The sequence below is a fragment of the Sturnus vulgaris genome, chromosome 1, assembly GCF_052056855.1.
Source record: "Sturnus vulgaris isolate bStuVul1 chromosome 1, bStuVul1.hap1, whole genome shotgun sequence".
Taxonomy (NCBI): Eukaryota; Metazoa; Chordata; class Aves; order Passeriformes; family Sturnidae; genus Sturnus; species Sturnus vulgaris.
The window spans coordinates 16,368,254-16,395,183 of NC_142243.1; the positions used below are offsets into that span (position 1 = coordinate 16,368,254).

General features: G+C 39.0%; 1 protein-coding gene across 12 annotated transcripts in view; it reads left to right on the forward strand.

Annotated features, from left to right (window-relative positions):
* Positions 1-26,930, forward strand: part of ABI1 (abl interactor 1) — a 78,675-nt gene that overhangs the window by 44,380 nt on the left and 7,365 nt on the right. For 2 of the 12 annotated variants that reach the window (XM_014882184.2, XM_014882187.2), the window contains exons 3-9: positions 6,090-6,266; positions 15,909-15,923; positions 16,644-16,744; positions 19,900-20,040; positions 21,784-21,884; positions 22,835-22,909; positions 24,495-24,671. In XM_014882184.2, the coding sequence (XP_014737670.1) occupies positions 6,090-6,266; positions 15,909-15,923; positions 16,644-16,744; positions 19,900-20,040; positions 21,784-21,884; positions 22,835-22,909; positions 24,495-24,671 (787 nt within the window). The remainder of the gene's footprint in view (positions 1-6,089; positions 6,267-15,908; positions 15,924-16,643; positions 16,745-19,899; positions 20,041-21,783; positions 21,885-22,834; positions 22,910-24,494; positions 24,672-26,930) is intronic. The other 10 variants (XM_014882185.2, XM_014882189.2, XM_014882195.2 and 7 more) reach the window with 7 other exon arrangements.

The following is a 26,930-nucleotide window of genomic DNA, read 5'->3' on the forward strand; positions in this document are numbered from 1 at the left end:
CTATTGACAAGGTTCAAGGTGGAACCTGTGCCTTTGCCCAGTATTTAGTGTCACATCAGGCACAGTTTCTGCTGAAAGAAGATACCATATTTGATGGATTACTGTGATGTGATACGTCAAATCTAGTGTTCCAGTTGGCTTGTCTTTGACTCGAGGTCTTAAGGTTTTTTTTCTTAAGCAATTGTTTTATCTTACACTACCAGCAGTGACCTTTGGTTAAGAGAATCTCAGTGTTCAGGTATAGAATGGATGTAATACTGTTCTCTCCATTAACTTGGAATTCAACGATGCAGTATTTAGCACACAATAATCTGAAGTTTGAAGGGACCAATAAGGATCCTCAAGTCCAACTCCCTAAAGCTCTACTATATTACTTAGTATCATCCAGGTGCTCCTTCAACTCTGACAGGCTTGAGACCCTGACCACTTCCCTGGGAAACCTATTCCAGTGACCAACCACCCCTCTCAGTGAAGAACATTTTCCTGATGTCCACCAGTCTGAACTTCCCCTGACATGGCTTCATTCCATTTCCTCCAATTTCCATTCCAATATCCTATTGCTGCTCACCAGAGCAGATCAGCACCCTCCCTGTGCACTGTCCCCCTCGAGGAAGCTGTGGGCTGTGATGAGGGCATCCCTCAGCCTTCACTTCTCCAGGCTGGAGAAACAAAGTGGCCTCAGCCACTTGTATGGTTTCCTTGAGATCTTTCACCATCTTGGTCACCCTCCTCTGGACAGGCTCTGATAGTTTGTCCTTCTTGCATTGAGCTGCCCCAAATTGCACACAAGACTTGAGGTGTGGAGCAGATTCCTTTGGGGAAGTACAGCACCAAGTTTGTGCAGAACAGGCTGCTGAGCCTCAGGACATGTGAGTGCAGCAAGTGCAGTAGGGACATGGGGGTGGGAATTGGTAGCAGGTCATGCTGCTTGCATGGCTGATAGTTCTTATGTCTGGAGTTTGTTTGTATAAAGTAATTGTAATCTATTCTGCTGACATTTAGCTATGTATAGCACTGATGCCCTGTAATTGGGGCTCTACTTGCCTGAAATAAAGTGTTAGTAAGAGACCCAACCCTATATTTAACCACAAACTGAAAAAACAAAAAAGAGAAACAATGCCAAAATTACAGAAAACTGTTGCCAATAACAAGCTGCTTGGTCTTCCTTGTCTCCTTGCTTTAGAGAAATTGGCATCTTAAGGAAGTCTGTGGATTGCGATCCTACATTTCTTCTTCTCGGAGTGAGTTTAGGGACAAATTGAAAAGTTACTGGCTTGCAGCTCTGTGTGGCAGAGGACAATTTTTGTATGATGTGCAAGTTCTTAAAAGCATTTCATGAAGTGGCCTGAAAAGCTGTCCTTAAAACTGGTGGTGTAATTTTTTGATCTTTTGTGTTTGAATGTTAGATTTTTTTAAGATCAAGGAAATGTCCTTGAAGTGCATTTTTGTTCTTCCTTAAAGTCATGTAGTAGTTTGAGTTTTGGGGGATATTTTTGGGAGGGGATAGTTTGGTGAGTGGGGATTTTTTTTTTGTGGTTTTTGTTTGTTTTGGGTGGTTTGTTGATAGTTTTTTTATTCTTTAACTTGTAACTTTCTACCCTGTATCTTAATCTCTCTTTTGGGGAGTTTTACCTGAAAGCTGCCATTTTCACTTTTGAGAACTGGGAAGCTGTTTTCTCCCCTAGCCTTTGCTCTTCCCAAGAGCCTGGCAGCTTTTTCCAGGTTGCTGGAAAGAGCTGTGGAGCAGCACACAGTGTTTCTCCTGTCCCCTCTGTCAGGTGAGTGTGTGTGCTGTTACTGCTTCATTCCTGAGGAACTGCGGAGGAGCAGAGTAGGAAACCAGAAGTGGAGTTTTCCTGCACAGCACTTCTGCAATATCAGTTAATTTAACACAAATCTAAAGCGTATTTCTTGGTGTAAATTTGTGGTGTCAGCCTGAAGTTGATCGTGTCTGGTTAGTGGAGTTGATTTGGTAGAGGTTATTCTTTTTCTTTCATTCTCAGCTCTTTCTCAGCTGTGTATGCATTTAGTGAGAGAAGTCGTGGCTGTGCAAGTATCTGGCTTATAAATTTGTATTGCAATGGTTCAGGAGTAATAGGATTGTTCAAGTTTGAATTTTCTCTTTTTTTGTTTTAATACGTGTGATCTTTATTAAAATGTTTAGATGCCCTCATATTAGTTTGGCCAGAGATACTTCAGTCTCTATTTGTTGTAAATTGTTTACTGTGGGTTAGCGCACTCTAGCACATGGGTAGAGTGGAATCTGTGGCACAGGATAATAAGGATAATAAAAGAACAACTATTTGCTGTATCATTGCTTTACTTCACTTGGCCTTGAGGCTACTTCTAAGGAAGCAGATAGTTAAATTTTAACTCTACATCCGGTTGTTCAACTGTTTGGTTGGTTTCTTTAATTTTATTTTATATGATTTGAAGAAGACAAATAGTGGAGGCAGCTAATAATTAACAGTTCCTTCAACATCCAAGCTTCTGGATTAGCTGGAATAGTCCCTGGCACTCAGTTGTAATGGCAAAGGGTTTTTTTTTGACAACTTCATTTAAATTTGCTTCCCAAAGGAAACACATTGTGCTCCTGGAAGAACTGTCTTTTCCCTCTTCTCCAAATCAATATAAAGCTGGGCTTTGTCTCACTGGATTATGTTGTCTAGGAGTGAAAATCCCTGTCCTATTCCCCAAATGTTAAATTATGCTATGTATTTGTTTCAGCATAGGCCAAAGATACCTGAAGCTGGTCTGACTGCTTGCAAGTTCTTGTTAACCCGTGCTAATCCATGCCAGTTAGCTGTACTTTGCTCCTCTCAATCTTTGATACCTAAAAGTAGGTTTTGTGCATGAAATAGCTAAACAGTAGGTAGTCTGTGATCTTGTTACCATATTAGAACAAGCACACTATGTCAAGTGTGAACAGAGCTTTGAGAATGATCTGTTTTGGCTGTTACCTGGTATATGTGGCTTGTCTTTCTTGGAAATTAACTGTTGATTGGCTGGAAAGCTTTGCTGTTCTACTAAAAATTGCTTGTGTGTTGAGTCTTCTGAATGTGAAAAACATTGCCTGTGACTAAACAATAAACTTCCACATGAACATCAAGCAAATAGATATAAATGAAAATACAAGAATAATCAATTGTTGTGTGCTTTGTTTTGCAGAATGTTCATATAAGACTTAATAATATGCAGATCAAAAAAGCCCAGTAATTTCTTGAAGAAGTAAGGTGCTGTGTAGTAGCTCTGATGAGCAGCCTATTGCTGTGGGCAAAGCATATGCTGTGAGCCTTTGCTTTGCATAGGGGTAAAATCCTGCCTTGCTTTTCCGGTGCACCAGATGTGGTAGGAGTTGAAGTCTCATTTGCTTTGAACAGCAAATTTGTCTCTTGCACAGGCATGTCTGGATGCCTTTCAGGATTTACATATGTGCCCTGTTGATGGCCCTGCACTTCGGTACAGATACTCTTCTTTTTGTTTTGTTTGCCTCACTGAAATTCGTGCCAAGACTTTACAATTCACTGCTCAGTACTTAATCTTGGATAAGTTGTCTGATAAAAATAATATATAGTCTTTTCCTGCTCTAAGAGGTATTTTCATTAGGACTTTGTTGCAATTTGGAATTTGTTGCAAAATTACTTAAGTCAGTTTCCGAAGCATGTATGGTACAGCATCTGTTCCTGGAATTTCTTATCCTCTGTTCCAGTAACTTACAGAATTTTCATTGTCCATTGCAGGGAGGAAAGATAGTTTCACGGACTACCTTGCTAGGAAAAGATGCCTCTTTTTGTACTCTGAAGGGCTTTGTTCTTTTGGTTTTTTGTTTTTTCCTTTTGTGATCAATGTTAAGAGAACTCGTAGTATAAAGACGTGTCTTTGTCCATCCACTGAACAAAAAATTAATTTATTAGTAGCAATAGATTTGGTTTATGAGGATGAAGTATGAATTTATTTCAAGGGATACAGCTGTATTTTAAAAAACTGTTTTGAAACATCGTTGTACGTTTTTAAAATTTGTGTTCTCAACCTCCTAAATTGCTGTGTTGTTCAGGGGACTTTAAAATGGGTTCTTTTTCTCTCCTATGCAGTGCTCGTGGATTACAAAATAAGAAGAGTTGTTATTATTGAAGAGTTTTGTAAGATAGTTTGAGACCCGCTGTTATCATTGAACAGAAAGGTTCAGGTTGTGCAGAAAAATTGGAAGAGAAATGAACATGTAGCCCAGCACTCATATAATTCTTTCAGCAATATGAAGAAAACAATGAAAAGGCAGAACTAATATGTATGTTTCAGTCTCTAAAAGGAAAAGAAAAAATAATAGCTGCATTTGAAAAAAGTAGACTAATCTCATTCTTTAGTCTTTGTTCTATGATCTGTGGAATCAGCTGCCAGAGAAAATGTGGGTGCAGTAGGTGATATTTGATACTGATGTATAGGATTGTCTCATTTGGAAAGGCATTTTTTTAATTCCTGACTTGGGCATTTTTCAGACTGTGCGCATTTAGAACAGTAAAGCTTGTTCCAAAGTTTTACTAGGATATTTAATTAATTTATTCCAAATATGCTAATACAGACATACATAGTTAATGTCTTGCATTGCACTGGAAAATTACAACTCTTATTTCTATTAAGATTCCTTGTGCTTCCAAAGTAAAAGAACCTTTTGCAGTATTACAAGTAGTCTGTTATTGAGCTCTAAGCTGTGAAAACAAGCTTGCTTGCTCTCACTGCTTTTTGGTGTTTTTCTAGCTGTATTCCCGCTTGTAATCTGCAATGCTGTCTATCTCTTAAGGAAGGGTTTGTCTTTTTGTAGTCAGGAGAATTTAAGATTATTTGAGCATGTGCACCAGTTAATGAAAAACACAGTTCAGCTGAAGACATTTCACAGTGACTGCTGGATGCTGGCTTTCCTAGAAATGTTCATTTCCTGAATATTAATCTTGCTTTTTTCATCTTGCCTCATATAGAAGTAGAAATAGCAGCTAATTTTTTGCTTCATCTTTGACTTTGCTTCACTAAACAAAACCTTGCACATCACAAGATTCGTTTTAGATTACACATTTCTAGAGATGTACCTAAATGAGGTAGGATTTAGGATGACAAGGATTTTTCTTTCTTTCTGAACCATCACTATTTTTTTTGTATGATAGCCTTTCCAGGAGGATTTGATGATTATAGACTAAGATTAATTTTCCTCAGTGGATAAAGTGGTGGCTTGATAGGTTTTGCTCAAAGGGGCGTTTTTTTTTGTCAGATGGCATCTCCTTCAATGAGATCCTGAGGTTCTAGTAGGTACTTAAACCAGTACATTCAATCCCTGAATCTTGAAATAGGCTTCCTAGAAATGGGAATTCCTGTGGCATCCAATGCTTGATTTGCACTTGTTCTTCAACTAGGGTTTAAGCTGTGATTATATTCCATGTAGAAAAAAGTGTCTGTTATGTGAAGCTTAGTTCGATTTTTCACAGACTGCTGGACTGATCTGTCTCCTTTTTTTTTCCTGAATAAAATGCAGCGTATTTTATATTCCTTTACTTGCATCTTTAGAGCTTTGTTTTATTCTTTCAGTAAAGCTGCTGTGAACAGTATGACTGAAACTAGCCCCAGTGCTGAAATGAGTCCCTCCCTGTGCAGACACTCACTCTGATATGCACTGATGGCTTTGCTGAAAGAAATTACCGTACAGACTTCCCAAGCTTAGTCCCCCTCTGGGGCTCTGAGCAAATTGCTTAGCTTGTCTGTCCTGGTTTCCCAGCTGTGGAGTCGGAGTAGTTTATTACCAGTGTCAGTCATAAGAATGCTGAGGGTTAATCTGGGAGGACTGTATCTGCATTGTGTCTTTAGAGTGTTGAAGCAGTAACGTATAATTGTAATTTTATTATTAATATTGGTTATTTCATTAAGGTGTAATTTTCTAACAACGTTCATGTAGATTAAGCTCATTTCATCAATAAACTGGCATCCTTCCAGCAGCATTAACTCAGTTCAGACTCTTTGTCTAACAGTGAAACCTAAACATGTAGCTAGCTCTGTAAAGAAAACAGCAAATGCTTAAAGAAACCCATACTTTCTTGTTTTTAATCTAGACTGTGGACATCCATAAAGAAAAGGTCGCTCGCAGAGAGATAGGCATTTTGACGACCAATAAGAACACATCAAGAACTCACAAAATTATAGCACCAGCGAACATGGAACGTCCTGTAAGGTATATTCGAAAACCTATAGACTACACGGTGCTGGATGATGTTGGCCATGGCGTAAAGGTAAGAATTCCTGGACACTTGAGGACTCCAAATAACACAGAGCAGGAGACAGGGTCGGGGCAGTATGTTACTGATACTAAAGTGTTTAGTTCCTTTTTGATAGGAAGGATTGTGGGTGTGATACGCTCCCACATACAAACATTTCAATAACAAAATGGATTGTTTTACAGTGAGGGTTTTTTGAGCAAGGTTTTCCATAACCTTATGACTGTCAGTGATAGTCACAGTGTCTGGAAATAGTGGCTCATGATCTTAGGCTAATGACTTGTCAAAAAGGCCATGACTGACTTTTAAAATTATCACTACTCCCTCCTCTACATTAAGTTGTCACTGCCACTCAGTTTTTCTCAATAAGTAAAGAAATTAAGGAAGTAATCTCCTATAGGGAAGTTTGCTAGTGGGGGTGGGGTTTTTTGTTGGGTGAACAGAAGAAAGGGGGTCAGCTAGTTTGCATTTAAATCTCAGTGATATTTGATGTCTTAGTCCCATTGGACAGCCTAACTTTCCTTTTCTCTAAATAAAAACCTTAAGTTAATGTCTACCTCCCTTGAAATGGTTGTCATTAGAGTGAATTAATATAACACCATTTGTTCCCTGGTTATCTTTTTACAAAAAATATCTTTGTATCCCTCTAGACCAGCTGTTCAAGGTATATTCAGTTTGCAACAATCTTCTCTTAGATGGCATTTATTCAAAACCTGTGTATCCTCTAAAGCTTGATGTGCTCTGGTCAGTCATTTTTGCAACTGAATCAGCCCATCATGTGCCCTTTGAATCACTGAGTTCAAGAACAGATCTTTCAGAATGACTTGGCACAATAGAGTACCAGGGTATCTCCTGCTTCATGGTAGCCCTCTGAATGTCCCCAGGAGTCTAATTCTAGCACAAGTTAGAAAGCACTTCTATACCATGACAGCTGTAGACTATGAATTAATGTAGTGACTTTGGACTACCTGATTTTTTTTGTTGTTGTTTGGTTTTTTTTGGTGAACCTGTATTAAACCTGTAACTCTTAGGATTGTTTTACAGTACTAAATTAAGCCAGTCTTGATGAATAACAGTCTTGTGTGGAAGCTTGACAGATGTTCTTAATTGCTATAAAATAGAAACACTGCAGTCAGAGAAACTGATGATTTTTAGTATAGCCTGCATTTGAGGAGAATGCTCTCTGAACAGAGAGTACAGAAATTCAGTGTCAGGTTATTGGTTTCTGCATTTAAGTGCTCCAGGGATCAAGTGCTGTAAAATACTTTAAAAGTCAAATAATTACCGTTAGTATCTGAAATTGATGTTTTGCTGAACTACTTGCATTGTACAGACTCAAAACAGATTGCTTGATCCATGAAGGCTGAGGTTATTAAGGGTTAGCTGTTGCATTTTCCAACCAGTATTTGCTTGTGGGAGCAAAAAGGCTGGTGTCTTTATTCATGTGACCCTCTTTTTTCAGTGGGTGCTGTTTACCCATTGCTAGGCAGTTCTTACAGAATGGTTTTGGTGCAAGGTTTTTTTGAATGTTAGTGATTTATTCTATACTAAAAGCTTGGTCTTTTCAGAGGTAAAAAAAGCCTCTAGTAATAACCAAATTGTCAACTCAATTACAAGACAGCTGCAAATTATATCTTGATATTGTTTCTTTGAGCGACTTGCCTAAGTCTGTTGTACAGCTGTGAAAAACATGACCAAGTGAAAAACACTTGGTGTTTTCTATGTAGACTTGTTACACAAATGAAATAAACTGCCAGCCAGGCCTCAGGTATGTAGTTCAAGGTGGCTGCCATGCATCAGAGACTGTTGAAAAGAGTGTGCTAAGTTAGTGAATGACACAATTAAATGTTTTAGCCTTCTTATTACTTGGGTTCCAAGAGTGTGACACAGATCAAGGCTCTGAAAGAAGTAGCTTACTTAGTCACCTAGATATAGGTAGTGGTGTTACAAGAAAATCAAACCGAAACAACTTAAGAAGCTGATAAAGTCCTGTTGGAAATCATCACTAATGAAAGATGGTGCTAAGAATCTGAGTTGCCTCTTGAATCTACAGTTAAGGGAGAGCATACAGTAAATTGAATTCCAAACCTTTTCTCGTTCAGAGTGGTCTTAAAAGATGCTTCAGCCTCTGTTAAATCTTGAGCAAAGATTTCACCCCAAGTTGGGCAGCAACTTGTCCAATAAGGCCTTAGAAAACATGTTTTTCTAGAGAAGAAGTTTGAGGTCTGCTTAGAACAGTTGTCAGTTTGACTAACTTGCACATCCTTGAATGTTTTCTGCTGTAGCAACTGTCAGTAAAATACAGCACAACACATATATTGACATGTAAGTATTAAATAAAAATTACACAACACTTTGAAATCTGTAGATGACAATTTATTGCTGTTAGTGGGACTCTGTTCTGATGTAGGATTTGATAAAGAAACAAAGGAAAAATACGAGGAGAAATCAAGGACATAGACTGGATTATACCCTGTTTCTGCTTTTATGTATTAAAGTATTGATCCTAGGAAAAATGTAGTTTAAATACACAGTATATTTTATGGGGTGATCCTGAATTGTTTCATAAGGAAAGTGTAGATAAAAATAACGTCTCACAGATTTAAATAATGAAATTAGGGAGGTGTGCAATCCTCAGGGTAAATGCTGTCTTCACAATACATCTCCTCTCTGAGCAAATGCAAAACCATACTCGCAGTTCATTTTGTTTGTTTGTTTGTTTGTCTCTGCTTGTGTTGGCTGTGTAGAAAGGATGCAAAAGCAGATGCATGTGCTTGGGGCATGGAGAAGGGCTCTGCATGCCTCCCTCTGTCTCACACGAATGCAGCAATTTCTGTGGGGGCAGGTGAGGATGGAGGTGGCAGTGATGGGTAAGCAGCTGCTCTCCATAGCAGGTTTCCTCACTGATGGGAGACACTTCCTTGGAAGGCAGTGCTGTTTCCTCCTCCAGCACAATCTTGGTTGAAAAGCTTTTGTTTTGAGGAGCATCCTAGGATCACAGAGGTGCTTTCTCCTTCAGCCTGAAACCTCTATGGCAGCCCCAAAGTGCCCCAGCTGCTGCACTCTCTGCCCCTTCCCTTTGCAGGGACAAATACAGACAATGTCTCCAAAAGTTGTTTTTTTTACTATATGTCCCTATGAAGTCAAGGTTAGAATCAGTCCAAATCAGGGGAGCTTTTTGAGTGGGTTTGCTATCAAGGAGGCTTTCCTTTGCAATACAAATATGTGTTGATGGCTCCAAGAAGCACACAGGGAAGCATTTTTGCTTGTCTGTTAAGTGGTTGCTCAGCTGTCACCCTCTGGGCATAGGGGAATGTAGCTAAAGTAATTCTTTGTAAACAAGAGTAAGTGTCGTTATCTACCTTCCTGTGTGGAGCTTAGTTTAAAATTATTAGGCAGAGGCTACTTAAACATTTCCTTCCTCCTCTTCCCTGTTTTTCTTTTTTTGTGAAAGGAAAGAAAAAAAATACTGTGCCAGCAAATAAATAGGTCAAACACAATTACTTATACAGAAAATCCTTAGTTTAAGAGCAGGGAGAAGGAGGAAGCTTGGAAGCTGCCTTAAAAACCTTAAATTTGCCCTTAAAAGCCAAATTCAAATTGGCCTTTGAATTTATTATAGTCTTCTTTTTGAATAGAAGGCAAGTGGAATTGCAGCAATTTATAAAATGGTAGCTAAATAGGAAATTGAAGTGATGATGCCTTATGGTTAAAGGCAGATAAAATGTTGAATACATGCCTAATTGAAATGCCTAATAGCTGTAATTGGATCAAGTTTATTTTATGGAACTAATAGTTCTTCAAAATCAAACTTGATTTGTATATGAAGATTGATCACTTTTCAGTTTTATTTTAAGGAAAAAATTGTAATTCACCATAAAGAAATTTGCATTTCAGCACATGAAAGCCGTAAGAAGCTTTTGAGCCAGAAAGTTAAACAGGAGTTAAGAATTCAGAAATCTTTCTCAAGCAAATGGAAGTTGGAAGGACTCCCTTAAAGTAAGGATTGAGCCAGAACTTGGCAAACACTAAGCTTAGAGAAGGGAGTCTTGCTCTTACCCTTGTGCTTCTCAGCGTGTCCTACTTGTCTGCAATCCTTATGTTTTTATCTGTGTCAGTGCAAAATGAAAATGCAGATGAGATGCTGATGTGAGGGTGAAAGGCTACCTAATGGAGCTTACTTACCCTTTAGGATAAGACTGTTTATGTGTAGCAGCTGGAATATTAAATTTTAAATGATTCACCCTAATAAAACCCAAGTGAGATGGGGATCCTGAACTGGAGCTGCTGCTGCTGCCTTTGTCCCCTTACCAGCCCCTGTCAGACATTCACGCTTCAAAGGATGTCATGTTGCCAATTTCATTAATGTCACATCATCCCTCTGGGGTCATGGCCAAACAGTAAATATTGCTGTAGGGCAAAGAATGCTTCTCTGGGGGAAAAAAGGAACTTCCTGTTGCCAGCTCTAATGACTCTGTTGTGAGTGTTAACACTGTGTGCTTTCCATAGGGCACTTGATACTGGAAAGTCAGAAGTGTGCCTACTGTCATCTGATATAATATAGGTTTCAAGCCTTTCAGCTTGCAAAGAAAACACAAAACTTTGAGGTCTCTTTATTTTCTAATTGGTTTTAATGCTAGCCTTTCTTTATTGTAATTAGATTCAATGTCACCAACTCAACTGAAAAATCTTGAACTATTTAAAAGCAGGAATCTAGGTATCGCTCTCTGAACAAGACTAATGAGTGCTGAGAGAACAATGTTAAGTTCGTTCTATCATCCACAACAGGTTTTTGTATGCTAGTGCTTTTTAATTGGAAAGTTAAAAGAAATACAGAAGAGAAGCAGTACTGACAAACTACATCTGGTTGCCGTTAACAGAAGACATTAATGGCTAGGTTGCAAATATTAGTAGGAGAGGTTAAATTTCCCTGAAGAGAGGCTTACCTACATATGTTCAATTTCTAAAGAAATACTCATTTGAAACCTACATTTCCTCAAAATAGTCTGCTTTACTATAGACTATAAGGGAATGAAGAACAAATAAAAGCTTCTGACCCATTCTGATAAGAAAATTGAGACACAGGAAATAATTTCTTTAAAACTGCACAAAACTAGTGTGTCAGAAGTTTTACCTTGAGTGTTTGACCCCCACATACAGTCTGTTGTTGAACAACATCTTTGAATACATATTCTACCGAACTCCCTATCTTGATTTCTCTAAGGTAACCATGTTCTAGGTTTGGTGCTTTACTGTATCCTCAGGCAATCCCTACCTTCACATACAAGCACCCTTCCAGCTTCTGTTTTTCTTGCTCTAACTATGTCACCATGTAGTATTTCAGAACTGCCCCACTGATGAGACAGAAGGCAATCTTCTGCAAAAATTGCCTAGCTACACAGAAATAATAGCATTTCAAAAGGTCTTATGGCCAGCAACATTTCCATAGGGGCATTCTCCCATGACTAATAAAGAAAGTACCTTTTTAAGTAAAGGGGAGGTTGACTAAAGAGTCAGGAGTGACCATGTGGGGGTTTCTTCTGTTGTGGCAGACAACTGTGATTATTGGTTAAAGATAACAGATGTTAGGCTGACTATTACCTTTACAGACCCTATGTATAAAAATTCCAAGTTTGCCAGATACTCACTATTAATGGAGATCAGACTGGCACACTTTTTAAACTCTTGTTTCCATTGATGAGCATTTATATTGGGAGGTCTTTAATGACCTCTTTCAATCATCCTAGGTATGGCAGGATATAGAGTGAAATTAGATCTTTAAATTCAGGAGTCAGAGAAGTAATGAGTGAATACAGCACAGGAAATAAAACCTGCATAGAGATTTGAAGTTCCTGCACTCTGAAATTGGAGAGTTCATAGCTGAAATGTGCAGGAGAAACTTGCTGAATATCAGCATGATAAGGATTTTACTTGTGTGCAGGTGGTCTTTTGTGTACTTACAGATAAATTTGCTCACATAAATGAGTTATTTACAGCCATGCCTACCCCTAGTTTTCCAAGCACAGTTTATAGCTCAAATGATAGCTTTATAGTTCCCTGAATCATGACTAATGTTCCCCCATGACTTGTTACTTGGCATGAAAACTATTAAAAACAGTTAGATGGCTGCCTCCTGCGGCCGGGCAGTGGAGTCCCTTGATGTCTCGACATCCTTTGACTGCCGGTGGGTACTTCTGATTTCCTCACACTCTTCCTTTTCAGGCCATTCCTTTTCTTGTCCCTTTGACCTCAGTTACCGTGACCCTCTCCCAAAGGCAGTACTGCAGGTGTTTTTCTACTCTTCAAACTACCAGAACTGAGTATGCTGGAATTGCCAAGAGAGGTGCCTTAAGCAAATAAGTCTCTTGGTACTAGCAGTCATTACTTGTCCTTCCAAACCTACAGCTTAAATTCTAAAGTCCAGGTGCTCTGAATTCCTGGCATGAGTTACAGGAGCAGCCTCAATTTTGGCTTTGATAAACTCCTTGCATGGCTTTTGCAAACACCTGCTCTGTCCATTGCCTTAATTGCTTTGCTCCTTTCCAGCCCGCTGCTGGCTCTCCCATGCTGTCCAAAACCTGTGGATGTGTCCCTGCCCTAGCCATGACATTTTGGAAATGCAGCAGCATTGACTCTTATTTCTTGAACCTGAGATTGTGGTTTCTTTCGCTTAGTTTTGTGACAGCCCTTAAAGCTTTATCCAGGACAGCCACATGCTTGTTGGGTTTTCCCTGGACAGGCAAGATTGTTCTGCTTGCTTCTTTAAAACATGATCTGCTATATCATTGCAAGAAACCCCAACCAGTACTGCTGCCTACCCTATTTATTCCCTTTCTGGGAATGTCCTGGTCTGTCTAGTTCTCACCCTCAGCATCACAAGCATCCCCAGCAAGCTTACAGACTGTTTTTGTTCTAATATGTGTCATCCAGGATGCTGGTATCAGGAGATCTGTCACCTATGTGTGCAGTAATACAAGTAGCAGGAGGAGAAGGGAATCATGCTCCTTACAGCTTCAGCGGGAGTTCTCAATGATGCTCTTAATTTTATTAAGCTTTTTTTCCTTTTGCACCTCCTGTCTCTTATTTTATACCCTCTCAGAACGGCTGTGAACCATGTGCATGCTACTGCTTCTCCTCCTCATGGCCTGCACTTCCCTCCCTCCTGGCTCTGACCTTCCTGGTACTGATCAGGCACTTGGTGATGGTTGTGTTCTGCCAACAGGCTGGCTGGCCTAGAGGCATTTGTAGAGAGAGGCTTGCACATACATTAAGCACATGCCTGCCATTCCTTTTGGTTTTCTGCTGCCTTTTTTCATCTTCAAATCACACTGAGTCTAGACCCTGCTACATAAACTGTTTTCGATTCCAAGCAGGTTTTCTAAATAGCTTAGAAAGCATCACATTTTGTTTTCAGACCAAGAAATTCAGCAATGTTGACCTCATAAGTTCAGCTGATTAAAAAAAAGTCTCCTCCTAATTAATTAGCTTGTTAACCATGATTAAATAGCCATATGGTTCATCTCGCTTTGGTTTGTTTGCTTTTCCCCCTTACTTAGGTCTTTTGGATCAGGAGTTGCTCTCCCATGTGAATCACAGTTCCTTTTGTATTCTGGCCTTCTGTTCTCCTGCTTGTATGACTTTTTTTTTATATTGACAAGAACAAAGAGGACATCTACAGACCTTTTTACATATAGAAGTCAGTATGACAACAGCTTCTAATTCTTGAGCAATCAAGTGTGTGTCTGTCTGTATATTATTTAACTGGTAGCAAAAGAGATGAAGCTCACCTGATGTAGTCCTAGAGACAGGAGTAAAGGTCAAGAGCTGCTGGACTTCAGATAAATGTTTAGTGTACTTAGCAGTAGAAGGGTTTGAAATAAGATGAAGATTAACTGAATCATTGCTACATGTTGATATTTCTACTGTCACTGCAGTGGAGGCAGAATGTAACAGGGATTAGGAGCGAGGTGGAAGTACTCACCATAAATGCTGAGTGACACTGCATAAGGGAAGGAAAGAAAGGAAGCTTTTTGGTTTTGCATTTTTGAGGCAGGCAAATTTAGTAATAGTAGCTGGATAAGAAACCATGCCACCCTTCCTTTTTAAGCCTTCAAAACTAGCTATGTCTGCCAGTGGAGGGACAGAACCAAGAGTTTCGGTCTTTGGCCTCCTTTTAACAAATTACTTGTATTATGCCATTGCTGTTGGCAGCTGGTGCAGTAAGGGGAAGGGTCACATATTCCTGTGAGAAGAGAAAGCAAATTTCATTACTGAAGGCCTGTTTTAAAAATACACTACTTGGGAGAATACTTTGGCATCTTGGGAACTGAATCTGCATGTTTATCCATGAAATAAGTATGTGGGGACAGAGGTGGTTTAAATGCCTGTGAACTCTGCTGAGGAGCTTCTGCCCAGGCTGGGAGTAAATGTAAATGGATTGACCTTCAAATTCACCTACCAGACCTAAACTTTTGTATCCCTATTTTGGAACAGTATTTATGTTCCTGTTTTTGTAATGTGAATAACTTAAGGACAGTGGCTTTCAACCTCATTTGATTGGTAAACCCCAGCTGATTTTCACTGTTTTTGCAGACCTTGTCAGAAGTCTCAAATGCACATTTGCTGTATTGCATGTTTTAATTACTTTTTTTACTGAGTTAATGGATGCCTTTAAACTAGTCTGTGTTTCCTGGAGGAGGAAAAGAAGATGCAAACTCACAGTTTTGAAATGCTCTGCCTTAGAAGGCTTGTTCAGGAAGTAACAGTTTAATTCCGAACAATCTCAAAAAAAGCATTGGGATCATTTTGGTTTGGATATTTGTGTTTACTTCTATTTTATTGGTAAAATTAACCCTTTCAAACATGAGTACCTATCCCCCTGTCCCATGACCCCCTTGCTCTCCCTAAAAATGAAAGAGCTTGGCTTGAGTTAATTTAAAATGTTACGTTTTCCTCATGAGGCCAAGTTTTGATTTTTTTTTTTCCTCTGCAATCACGAAGGCTGTTAAAATGATACAGTGGAATCATATAATGACTTGATTCTAAAAGATAAAATTTCAGAGTAACAATCATTATATCCCTGCCAACAGTTCTGAGCAACCAGCCTTTTGCTGACTTGAATCAGATTTCAATCAATAAACCAGAGGTGAAAGGCGCTGTTGCTCATCCTGTTTAAAAATTCCCTTTTCTTTATTTACCATTCAATGCAGCAGCTAGGATTTCTTGAAAGCATATGGAGGTTAAATGCCAAAGCAACAGGCCTGTCAATATTCTGCGTATTGCTGAAACTGTGGTTTTAACGAATTCTTAAGTGCATATTGCCTTTGAAATAGCACTGATTTGGTTTTGGACTTGAATGGTCAGCAGAGGGCTTTTCAACCCTTTACTGCCCATGAAGAACCTGGCAGACATATCTGGCAAAGCTGAGCTAAACTTAATTTTCACAAAGTACTTTTCCTGTGGTCACTTCATCAGACACGGAATTCTCTATAACTGACACAGCTGAATCTCTCTTAGTGTACTGGGATGATCTAATTATCAGTAGACACAAATGATTTCTTTAAAATGTGATTATCTTTAGTTTAACCTGTCATATCAGTTGTGATGGATCTGCCATTAATTTCTACCTTTTTCCCCCTTTTTTTTGCCAACGTTAAGTGGCTAAAAGCCAAGGTAAGAAGTGTTATTTCTCCTTTGACCCACAGTGCCTCATGTGACTGATAGTAGAGGCTGCAGAGCCATTAAAACTGAAAACTAGCGCTCTCTTACACTCTCTTCTGCTTTCCATAGGATATTTAGATTAAACATGCTATACTTTTTTTTCATTTACAGCATTTAGCGTGTCAATATATCTGTGATACATTGACATCCGCATTTATATATAGATACATTAATTTCTCTAACACATATAGTGCTTTGCTCTGAATTCAGTAGATGCCTTGATTCCCTTCACTTACATTTTTTGCAGGAGACTTCCCAGACAACCTGAATGACTCTGCTAGTCAAATAGCAGGGGTAGATTGAGAAATTCTGGGCCAAGCTGGCTGTATTGTACTGTCAGTGTTAAAGTTTGATTTAAATTATTAACATCCGAATGACAATGAATACAAATGTGGCTTCCCTTTAAGGAAAAAAATGATAGAAGACATTTGTGCATGAACCTGTCAATTGCTTACCTTTCTGATGTCTGTTGTTAATTAATAATGAAAATAACATTAAGCTTGTGTTTAGACTCTTTGTATTTACTGGTGTCTGTCTCGTGTAGCTGAAAACTTGCTGTTTGACAGCTGTCTGGGAATTCTCACTTCATATTCTTACACTTAAAAAAAAAAAAGCTATCAGAAATAGAGCTGCTCTGTTATAAAAATAAAATCATGTTTTCCCTTATTTCAGCATGGAAATAACCAGCCTGCAAGAACTGGCACCTTGTCAAGAACAAATCCGCCTACACAAAAACCACCAAGTCCTCCCATGTCAGGCCGGGGAACTCTGGGGTAAGAATGGACTGCCTGGTCCCTTCTGTAGAATAGAAATTTTTAATTGTGCTAGTATTGATGTTTCTTAAATTCATAGATAGATGGCAATTCTGGTTGCCTTTAGCAAATAAAAATCACAATAACCTTTTCTGTATGAGCCCCTTCAGCTGCATTAACTTTTGTTTTCAGGATGACTGAAAGAATTTTTTTTTCATGGGGGAGAATTTAATATGGGTAAATGAGGAGGCTATTGTTATTTCTGACTTTTGGGGAGAAATCCTTAGTGACAGAAATGAATCTTAAAGTTTTAAGTTCAGTGTGGGAAAGGCTTTACGAGTAAAGTTCTTGTCTACTAATTTCTTAATATTAGAAGAGCTGTGAAGTGGCTGTTTGTGCTGTAGTTGTTGCATTATCTAAGCAAGATTTATGGCTTTGTGAACACAGTGACAACATTGATTCTTGCTGGCTTGTGCATTTTTATTTTTATACTTAAATGAGCAAGGATTTTACTATTCCCAAGTCCCACTGTGAGCAGAGTTCCCTGCATCTCTTTGGCTGCTGTGGACCTGTGGGGAGTGAAATCTGCTTATCTTGGTATGCCAGCAAGTAATTGTTGCTGGAGACCAAACATTAATACTTGAGAAGCTCAGTCATATGCCATATGGTTTTGTCTGTTCAACTGTGCAACATCTTCCAAAAAGCATCCTAAATGACATTCTACTTATCACATTCAACCCTCTCCTTATACTGTGGGGGACTGAGGCATTGTAAAGCTGTTTGGCATGGCTGTATTGGTTTCAGGTATATTGTCTTGGAGAGTTAGGAAGTTGGAAAAATGAGGAATAATGAGATGGAAGAGAGTAGAGATCAAGAGCAGTGATCAAGGAAAATTAGAAGCAGCAGCTCCTTTTGTTGAAGACTCAGTGATTTTTTAATCCCTATTTGATGCTTTGTGCATCAAATGTGCATCAGTGTTTGCTGCATATTCCACAGAGAAATTAACCTAGAGGTTTCCACAGCATGTTTTCTGAAAATTCCCATTGCTCAAGGGCATGAAATCAGTATTCCAATTGTGTTTCTTATCCCAGCTGAGAGAGTTGTTTATCAGCCCTGGGAGCCTGGGTAGCACTTTCATGTCCTCTTGGATGCTTGCTAGTGAAACAGCAGCGTTGATGTACTGGTGAGCTGCCTCTCTCAATACTCCCCCCTCAACAAGCCAGAGCTGTTTGGTTGCCTTGGCTAATGGCTGATAAGGATTAATCAGCTGAATGTCATTTCCAGATGAGCTTGACAAGCGGCAGCAGTTGGCTGAGGGGGAGGAATAATGTGGGTTTGTAAGAGAGATTTCTATCTGCCCTTCTCGTTCAGGAAGTACAGCTCTTGTCTTGAGCAGCCGTGTTCTGCCAAAGCATGAAATATCACAGGCATGACTTACCCTAATTTATGCAGAAAAAATCGCTAGAAACCGCAAGGATGCTGCTCTTCTCCCTTTGATCCAGAAAACAGAGATAAGTATGTAAAACCAGAATGAGCGTAGTGTGTAACATCGGCCTTGAAGTAGGTGCTGCCTGTTGTGCAGCTTGTCCCTCCAGGGCAGCACTATCTAAAGGAATGTGGTGGGGAAGAAGTCCTGCATGGAAATCATGAAGAGTGAAGTAAGCAGGGGTCTCTTCACAGGACCAGGGAGAGATTGTGGAAATCACTGGTTTCTCAGGTTGGAAGTACCATGGAAGAATAAGTGAATTGCTGGAGCTGGATGTGGCAGGAGTAGTTGAAGTCATTCCTTGAGGGTCCTGGAGCAAAACAAGGCCCTGTGCTCCCTGTAGCTCTCCCTGGTGGCAAGGGCTCCCGGGATCATCCTGAAACATTGGGGGACAGTGAGGTGGGAATTTCTGAGCAGTGTCAGGAAACCGTGTTCTTGTCTTTCATCTATAACAATTTATTATTAAAACATCTCAAAGAAAGAAGTGGAAATACTGTAACTGTTTTCAGATACTGTGGTGTTTGTAAATTTGCTTGTCTATATGAAGAGCTCTAGATGATTTTAATATGCAGGGTGTCACCACCCGTAGATCTGCCAAAAGAAATCAGTGGAAAAAAGAAGAAATTTTGTATTCTGGTTGTAAGCAATAGAGATCTAAAGACTACCAAATAAAAATGATAAGCAGGACAGACTGTTAATGTGCTTCCAACTGAAATAACTGTGAAAAGTAAGTTTAGTACTGTTGTTTTTCATAATGTAGAAAGAAAAGTCAGTAAGTCTCTTAAAACACCAGGAAGCTGTATAACTTAGCAACTCAGTTATAACCAGTAATTGAACAAATTATTAAATGCCGGTAGCTCAGTATTTTTGGTTCTGCTTAGCTCTGGTGCATTGCCAAATTCTGTGTTTTGCAATGGATCTCTCAGTTATTGGTGAGAACTGAAGAGCTCTGCGTTTCAGTACAATAAATGCACTGTTCTTATGGCAGTAATGGGGTCTGGTAAATAGATCTCAAAAGATCCATGTTATATTTCTAACTTGATGCAGTCTGCTAGGTTGGAATTCTCTGAGCTTCACTTTCTTGGGCCACAAAATGGAGACAATGAAGCTCATCTATGAGGCACTTTGAGATGTGCTTATGTGAGATGAGGTTGCTTGATTACTGCGTGAAGCAGTGCTCCTAGGAAAAGCACTGGTGATTGCAAATGTCACTTGTTCTGTGAATCTTGATTCAGCCTTGCTGATGTCTTAATTAGATGAATACCTTTAGCCAAGAATACTTTTGGAAAGGATTCTGATGGGAAGGGAAGGAGGGGGCAGGGAAGAGGAGATTGGTACAATGGAAATTTGTCATGTGCTGACAGGTAACCCAGGATGTTATACAGATGTAGCTATTGTATGTTAGGTTGCTCAAATAATGTATTTTGGGAGTTTAGCTTAGGCTTTTTGACCAGTTTATGTGCTGTAGGCCAACTTGTATGGATGTGTCTATGCAAGAGTACTTCGGGCTGTTGACTGGGAGCTGTCTACCCTGCCCATTGGAATTTTAATGTACCGCAGTGTGGGTCACTGCAGTGATCTTTAATGAAAAATTTAGAAAACAAATGAATTTATAACTTCACTTATTTATCCTTTTAATCTTCTGATTCTTTATCTTTCTGTCTTCAAATCTTTTTTTTCCCTTGCCCAGACGAAATACTCCTTACAAAACCCTGGAGCCAGTCAAACCGCCAACAGTCCCGAATGATTACATGACCAGCCCTGCCAGGCTGGGCAGTCAGCACAGTCCAGGAAGGACAGCTTCCTTGAACCAGAGACCACGAACACACAGGTAGGGTCTTTTCCCACTGTAACTCTTTCCTGCCTGGCAAGCCATTGCTTACTAAAGTCACAGAAAAGCCTTGAAGTTTTGTACATCTCATTTTTTTGTTGAAAGGCAAAAAGGTGAGTTATTCTACCACTGCATCAACAGAGCTTTACTGCATTGCTGACTTCCCTAACATAAAGAAGTGCCTTCATATTCAGTATTCTGAGTGTAGCTTTAAAAAATTTTTTGTTCTTGAATTGCAAGGCTAAATGTTTCTCTGAGTCTCTTGAGTGAGTTCATTTTTTTTCAGTGTGATTTTTATCACAGGCTTCAAACTGCAGGGAAAAAACAGATGAAAGAATTCAATGTAGTTAGAAGTAAAAGGTTAGCTTGTTTTTTAGAGAGCTTCTTTCTTAATATTTTTCTTTTTTAAAAAAACTCCCAGTAGGCAGATAAACATGATAGGTCACTAAGAGAGACTGAGAGAGTATTTTAGACACAGTTGGTGATGAAATACTGTCAGAATTAGATAACTTCTAAATGTTGCTGCATGAGGATCTTGTTAGTCTGTTTAACTGGCTACTGTGAATGCTCCTTATTCCTGTCTCACAAGATCTTCTTTTATGTAGTCTGCAGTTAAAAATTCAGCTGCAACCATGGTGACCAAGATCAAGGTCTTCAGCAGACAGAACGCTAATTTTGAAGGATTTATCTTGGCTTCCATTTCAGATAACCAATTTTGTTTTTTGTAACGTTATTTTCTAAAGATATATATTTGAATGATTTGCACTTGACCCTTGATAGATTTATAGCTATCCAGGAGTAGTAAATAAACTAGAACTTCACTGAGTACTCTTAATTAACATGAATGAACTAAAGTGAAGTTTTGGCTTCAAAACATCTTACCTGCTTAGTTTCCTTTACATTATCCATTTAATGCATATAAATTGAAGACTTGAACTAAGGACTTCTCTTAGATAAGACTAAGAACAGATTCTACCTGAATTTTGATTCTTTTTCAGTTCCTTCTAAGAAAATAAGTGTTATGGCGTACGAAGGCATGCATAGAAATGTCATCCAGTAGTTCACTACGTTTTGCATTGCTGGCCTCTGATTTGCATATCATATAGCATTAGTTAGACAAATTTTGAGCTGGCTGTACTGTTACCTTTCAGACCATCTTAGAAACAAACTTGTCATGCATAAAAGGTGTGTGTGTGTGGGTAGTGGGGAGTGTTAGATACACAGAAAATTAGGCACACCATACTCAATACCCCACCTCAGATGGTTTATCATGTCCATTCTCAGTTGAAAACTTAGCAATTTAAACTTCTGCTCTGAGTAGAGGATATGTTCCTTCAGCTGACATCTTGATTAATCCTAAATAATTATTAGCATTTAGCCATGAAGTCTTCCAGTCCCAGCATACTACTTTCAGTTATTACAAGGCTCCTGAACTACTCCTGCAGTTTTTACTCATTGCCTAGAACTTGCATGGTTGATTGCTTTTTTATTCTTTGAAGCATTTTATTGCACATTTTATTCATAGTGATGTTTATCAGCTTAGCTAATTACATTTATTAGGAATGTAATGCATCCAGACTTGATTATCTATATGCAGTTGTAGGCAAAGACAGGGGCATTTAATAGGGAGCTTTTCAACAGTCTGTAATTGAGTTAGGCTAGCAGAGCTCGCACAAGAAGTGTGACCTGTTGATATGCTTTTGTAGGAGATGCTGTGCTAATATGTGTGTTTTTCTTCTGCAGTGGCAGTAGTGGAGGAAGTGGCAGTCGAGAGAACAGTGGAAGCAGCAGTATTGGCATTCCCATTGCCGTGCCTACACCGTCACCGCCAACCATCGGGCCAGGTAGGTGGGACTCCTCCAGGCTGCTTGTTACTTCCTTGTGTTTGCAGAGGCACTTGGACTAAACATGATGGGGGAGAAACTGTCCTGAAGCACAGTCCTACTCAGAAAATAACTTACAAGTGCTGAGTGATGTCTAAAGTTTTAATTCTTTACCAAGAGTATTTGCAGGACATTCAGTTACTGAATAGTGGATGGTTAAAATACCTTTGCTGGTCCATGTTTTAACAAGACAATCAAGGGTGTACAAGGGGAGTAAAAGACAAATGTATCCTTTTAAAACTTAACTGTAATTTTAAATGTGTCTACAATTTGGCATTTCTGGATGCCCTGAGAGCAGCAGCAACTATGTACATGTTTAATGGGAAACACTGGCTTTTGAAATACTCTGCTAACTTTGCCATCTGTGGTGAAAGAACTCTGAGAGATCTCTCAGCGTTAGAGGCACACTCCACTGTGTTTAAGGAATGATGAATGGTGAGATTGAGTAGGGTCCTTCTTTTTTATTATTATTATCTCAGTAATTAATCAGCCCAGTCACTTATTTAACTGTGTGTTTTGCAAGCCCATAAGACTATAAGAAAATATTGGAGTTTTGGTGTAATGTAATTTTACTATTGCAGAGATTTCTCTGTTTCTTGGATGACAAGTCTTCTCTTCCTTATATACATGTAGGCTTCCTTTTCCAGGACCTTTTCTTGTCCTGCAGTGGTACAAATAGGCATGACATCTTACTATCACCTGGCATCCTGTAAAAGTCAATGAGAATAAAGATTGGTGCGTACAGAACCCTGGATAGGATCAGGGTCTGAATTTGTATCACTGATAATATTATCAATAATAATATTGAAAATAGTTGAATTTTCATTTGTTTGGGAAGCCTATCAAGTGCCTGTATTTTTTTTTAACTTTTAATAATATGGCCTAATTAGGAATATAAACTATTTTATTAGCACACATTTCTGTTCCTCCTGGAGCCCCGCCAGCACCACCACTGCCTCCACCTCTCCCGATGGGCAGTCTGATAGGTGAGACTTGTCAATGCTGAAGTGATTGCAGTCATGCTGCATAATCAATAATCATCCCTTCCTAATGAACTTAGTGAGGGTGTTTTTTCTTCTGTAGTGGGACCTATGTGATTTGATTACAAAAATCAGTTCTGGGATTTTTTTTGGGTTTTTTTTTTTCAACAAATCTAATCTCCACTAATTTCCTGTGGTTAAAGCCTCTGAAGCTAAATGCACTAGGTATGGAGAAAAGGCTGCTAGTTGCTTGAAGTCTTCTCCCAATTAAGCTAAGATCCAATTAATCTGATCTATAAGATCTCAGAATCAGCTTGAATATTGGTATTAGACTGCGTAACTCCTGCAGCAGAAACTAAGTCACAGCAGTTGCAGTCTAGCTTAGAAATGGTAGCTTATGTGTAGGGTGATGTGTGTGTTCTATTCCATAGCCATAAAGTGACTGGAAAGCACAAGTGTCTGTCACAGTGACTTGGCTTTGATTCCATAATGCTGCAGGCAGGTGTCCAACGGGAAGACTTGAGGATATGAACTAACAGTTCTTGAGAAATTGCTTCAAGCATTACATACAGCAGTTAGGGTGGGATCTAGAAATAGTACTTTTCAAAATAGGAAAAAATACCCCACCCTTTCCTGTCAAAGACTGATGACAAAAATAATTGATTGGATTATGAAACTAGCTTTGGAGGCTTTGATCCATATAACCTCTTCGCACTCCCCCTTACTGAAATGTTAAGTGAGAGTAACTTTGGATAACGTTACAGGACTGCAGATTTCTGGCTGCTTGCTGTTTGTGTTTTATTTGATTATATGATGTATATATATAGAAGCACAAAACATTTTACTGCAACCTAATTTTTGCATTTAAGAATTGTGTTAATTCATGCGACTACAACATGAGATTCATTAGTTTGCAAGGTGTAATTTTCTGTCAGAACAGAAAGAGAAACTTAAACTGTTTTGTTAACCTTGAAGTTTGTGCAGCAAGTTGATGGAAGGTAAATATGGGTGTTTATCATGAAGAATAAATGACATCTTTGTCAGCTGGCATTGGTGATTCTGATTTGTTAGTACAAATTCCATCAATATAAAAGCACAACCAGCAAATACGAATGATAAATGTGCCAAATGTCTGAAGCTCATGACATTTGTTTCACTGTTTTGTTAGTGTTGTTTTATATTAGATTGAAGGCACGTTGAGCTTTGCAATGGAAATAATTTGTTTTGAGCAGAATGTGGATTTTTTTTCTGTGCTTTTTAATGAAGGGTATTATTGCATGTAGTATAATTGAGATACACTTAAGAGTTGGATTCAATTTTCCAGTCCAATCCAGTCTCTCAAAGTACTCTCAGCATTTCTCAATGCCCTTTATATGAGTGTTGGTTTATGTTCTGTGTGGTTTTTTTCCTCATTATTGATTGTAACAGGGATGTTTGTTTTTCTGTTAATTGCTTGTTACTGACCTTAAATTATTGGAGAACTGTAATCAAGTATTTTCCACGTTCTGGACTTTTTCTATTTTCTGCATTCTATCCCAAGTAATGCTCTGCTTAAGTCTTTTCCTTGGTTCCTCTGGCTAATGCTTTTCAGCTGCTCCTGGTTCAGCTCCTGGTTCCCAGTATGGCACAATGACCAGGCAAATCTCGCGACACAACTCTACCACTTCTTCAGCATCTTCTGGTGGATACAGACGGAATCCTTCTGTGACTGCCCCATTTTCTGCTCAACCTCATGTTAATGGCGGGCCTCTTTATTCTCAAAATTCAAGTAAGCTGCTGAGCTCTGAAATCACAAACTGTTTTGAGCAAAATTATTGTAAAAGCATGCATGGCATTTTAATTCATTTATGAGAAGCATCAATGAAATTACTGCTTTCTTCCCTGAAATAGAAGGAAAAACAAACAAGAAAAACCATATTGAAATTATACAGTGATTGCACTATATGCAATTATACTGTTTTCCCCCCTGACTTGTTTACTGTTACTCATGACAAGAAATTATTAGGATTGCATGTCTAATTATAGGCACATTATACTTGGCATTTCAGGTGTGCTTGGAGTACATAAACTAAACCCAGGGTTTTTTGCAGGAGACCTAATGTGATTGTAGTACAGTCCTCCCCTATTTGGAGAGTGACAAAAGAGTACTATCTGAGCAGAATGCTCATATTCATGTCACACAGTTCCTCCCTGTCTCTGTCTCTTTCTTAAATCCTTTCCTGATTCCAAGTTTCTCCTTTGTTCTTGGTAAAGAGATCAGTCTCTCTCTTTTAGGAAACAACTTCTCTGTGCTTTCACACTAGTAAGAGTACAGAAGGAGATGAATGAGGGATGGATGCCATGGGCAGGTGAGCAGGTTTTAGTCAGCAGCCTCCTGCCTGCCTACACCAAAAGGGCAAGCAACGTTCACTGCAGAAAGATCTGCAAAATAAGGATCTTAGCTGCTGGTAGGAAGCTCTATCAGGAAACTTCTTTCTTGCCATTTCCATAAATTTTGATCAAATACACATTGAGGAGTGGCAGCTGTATAATGTTTTTTTCTCGGTAGTGTCCAGAATGCCATGCCAAGTCTTTAAACTTCAGAGGAATATTTCTTTTGAAAAGAAATGTTGATGTTTGGGCTCAAGATCTCTTCAGACCAGTGTTTGCTGTTGTGTACTTACTCTTAAGAAAAGAATGCTTTTAAAATACTTGAGACACTGAAGAGAAGAGTTTTCTGAGTATTTTAGAAGTATTACATTAGTCAGAAAGCATTTTTATATGCAGACACAGTATCTATCTTTTCTTTTTTTCCAAACCTGATTTTCCTTCTACTCTTGCTCACCCATACTAGCATTTCATTTTCCTCCACATTCTTATTCCTCCAAATTAATTCACCATAACAACAGAAACTCCCTCCTGCTTGAACAATTGAGTTCCGTTAAATACACAGGATTTTACTTCTGGGAATAGTTCAGTTGTCTTAAATGCTGTGCACACCACTGTTTCTGAATGTTTACATTTGTCCAAAGCAATTTTTTGCTCAAATGCAGGTGCTGTTTCTTAATCTAGTCTCTCTGGTGTTTTCAAAATACTGATGGTCAGCATTTTTTAAACAGTATTTTGATGGGTGTGTTTTGCTACTTGAAACTGTTTTCCTCTGTTTCTGTAACTGGTGATTATTTTTGTAGTGCTACTGTCTTTACATTAAACCCAGGTCCCATGTTTCCTAAGGTTTTTCTTAGATGTTTACTTCAGTTTTGTGAGACACTGTTTGTTCTCCTGCTTTTATTGATCATTTATCCCATACAATTTATTTGATTATTGGTTTTGTAATGAACTAAATGCTTCATTTTAATTCATCAAACATTAATCTTAGTTACAGCTTTATTTAAAACTGTTGCTTACTTGGAAGAACAGAACCTCTTTCAAATTTGGTTCCAACTGGATTATTACTGCTGAATTCCCGCCTTCACAGGAATTTCTTTGCTCCAGTGCAAGAGAAATTCTGCTGAGAAGGGACATGGCATAAAAAAAATGAGTTGATGTTTTGTTGACTTTCTGGGTGGGCTTTTGTTTTATGCTTTTCATTCCCTGCACTTAAGAGGGAGATGTCAGAGTTGATAGTTTGAGTGGCTTGCCCTACTGCTCCCACTCCTCTTCCCTACCTGTGCAGGGAAGAGTTGAACATCTGGGCTGTCAGCCCAGTGTCTCTGAGCACAGCTCTGGTCATGTCTTACTACTCACCAGATAGGCACATACTTGAGAGAAGATGAGCGTGCAAGGGCTTCCTGCATGCTCCTGTAGCCCCTTGGAGCTGTTGAAGCCTTCACTAGCCTTTTAGGCTGCTGAGTGCCCTCTCACCACAGAAAACTCAGTAAAGCTCCACTCTGCTCTAGACCCATCTAGTTTTTCTACCAACAAGCAACAAGGTCCCTTTTTTTTGAGAAAAACAAAAATGCAGTAAGCTAACTGTGACTGCCCCTGTCCCAGCAGAGCACAGTGATGGGATTCTCTGTGTGAAGCATTGATGCTGGAACACTGTGCC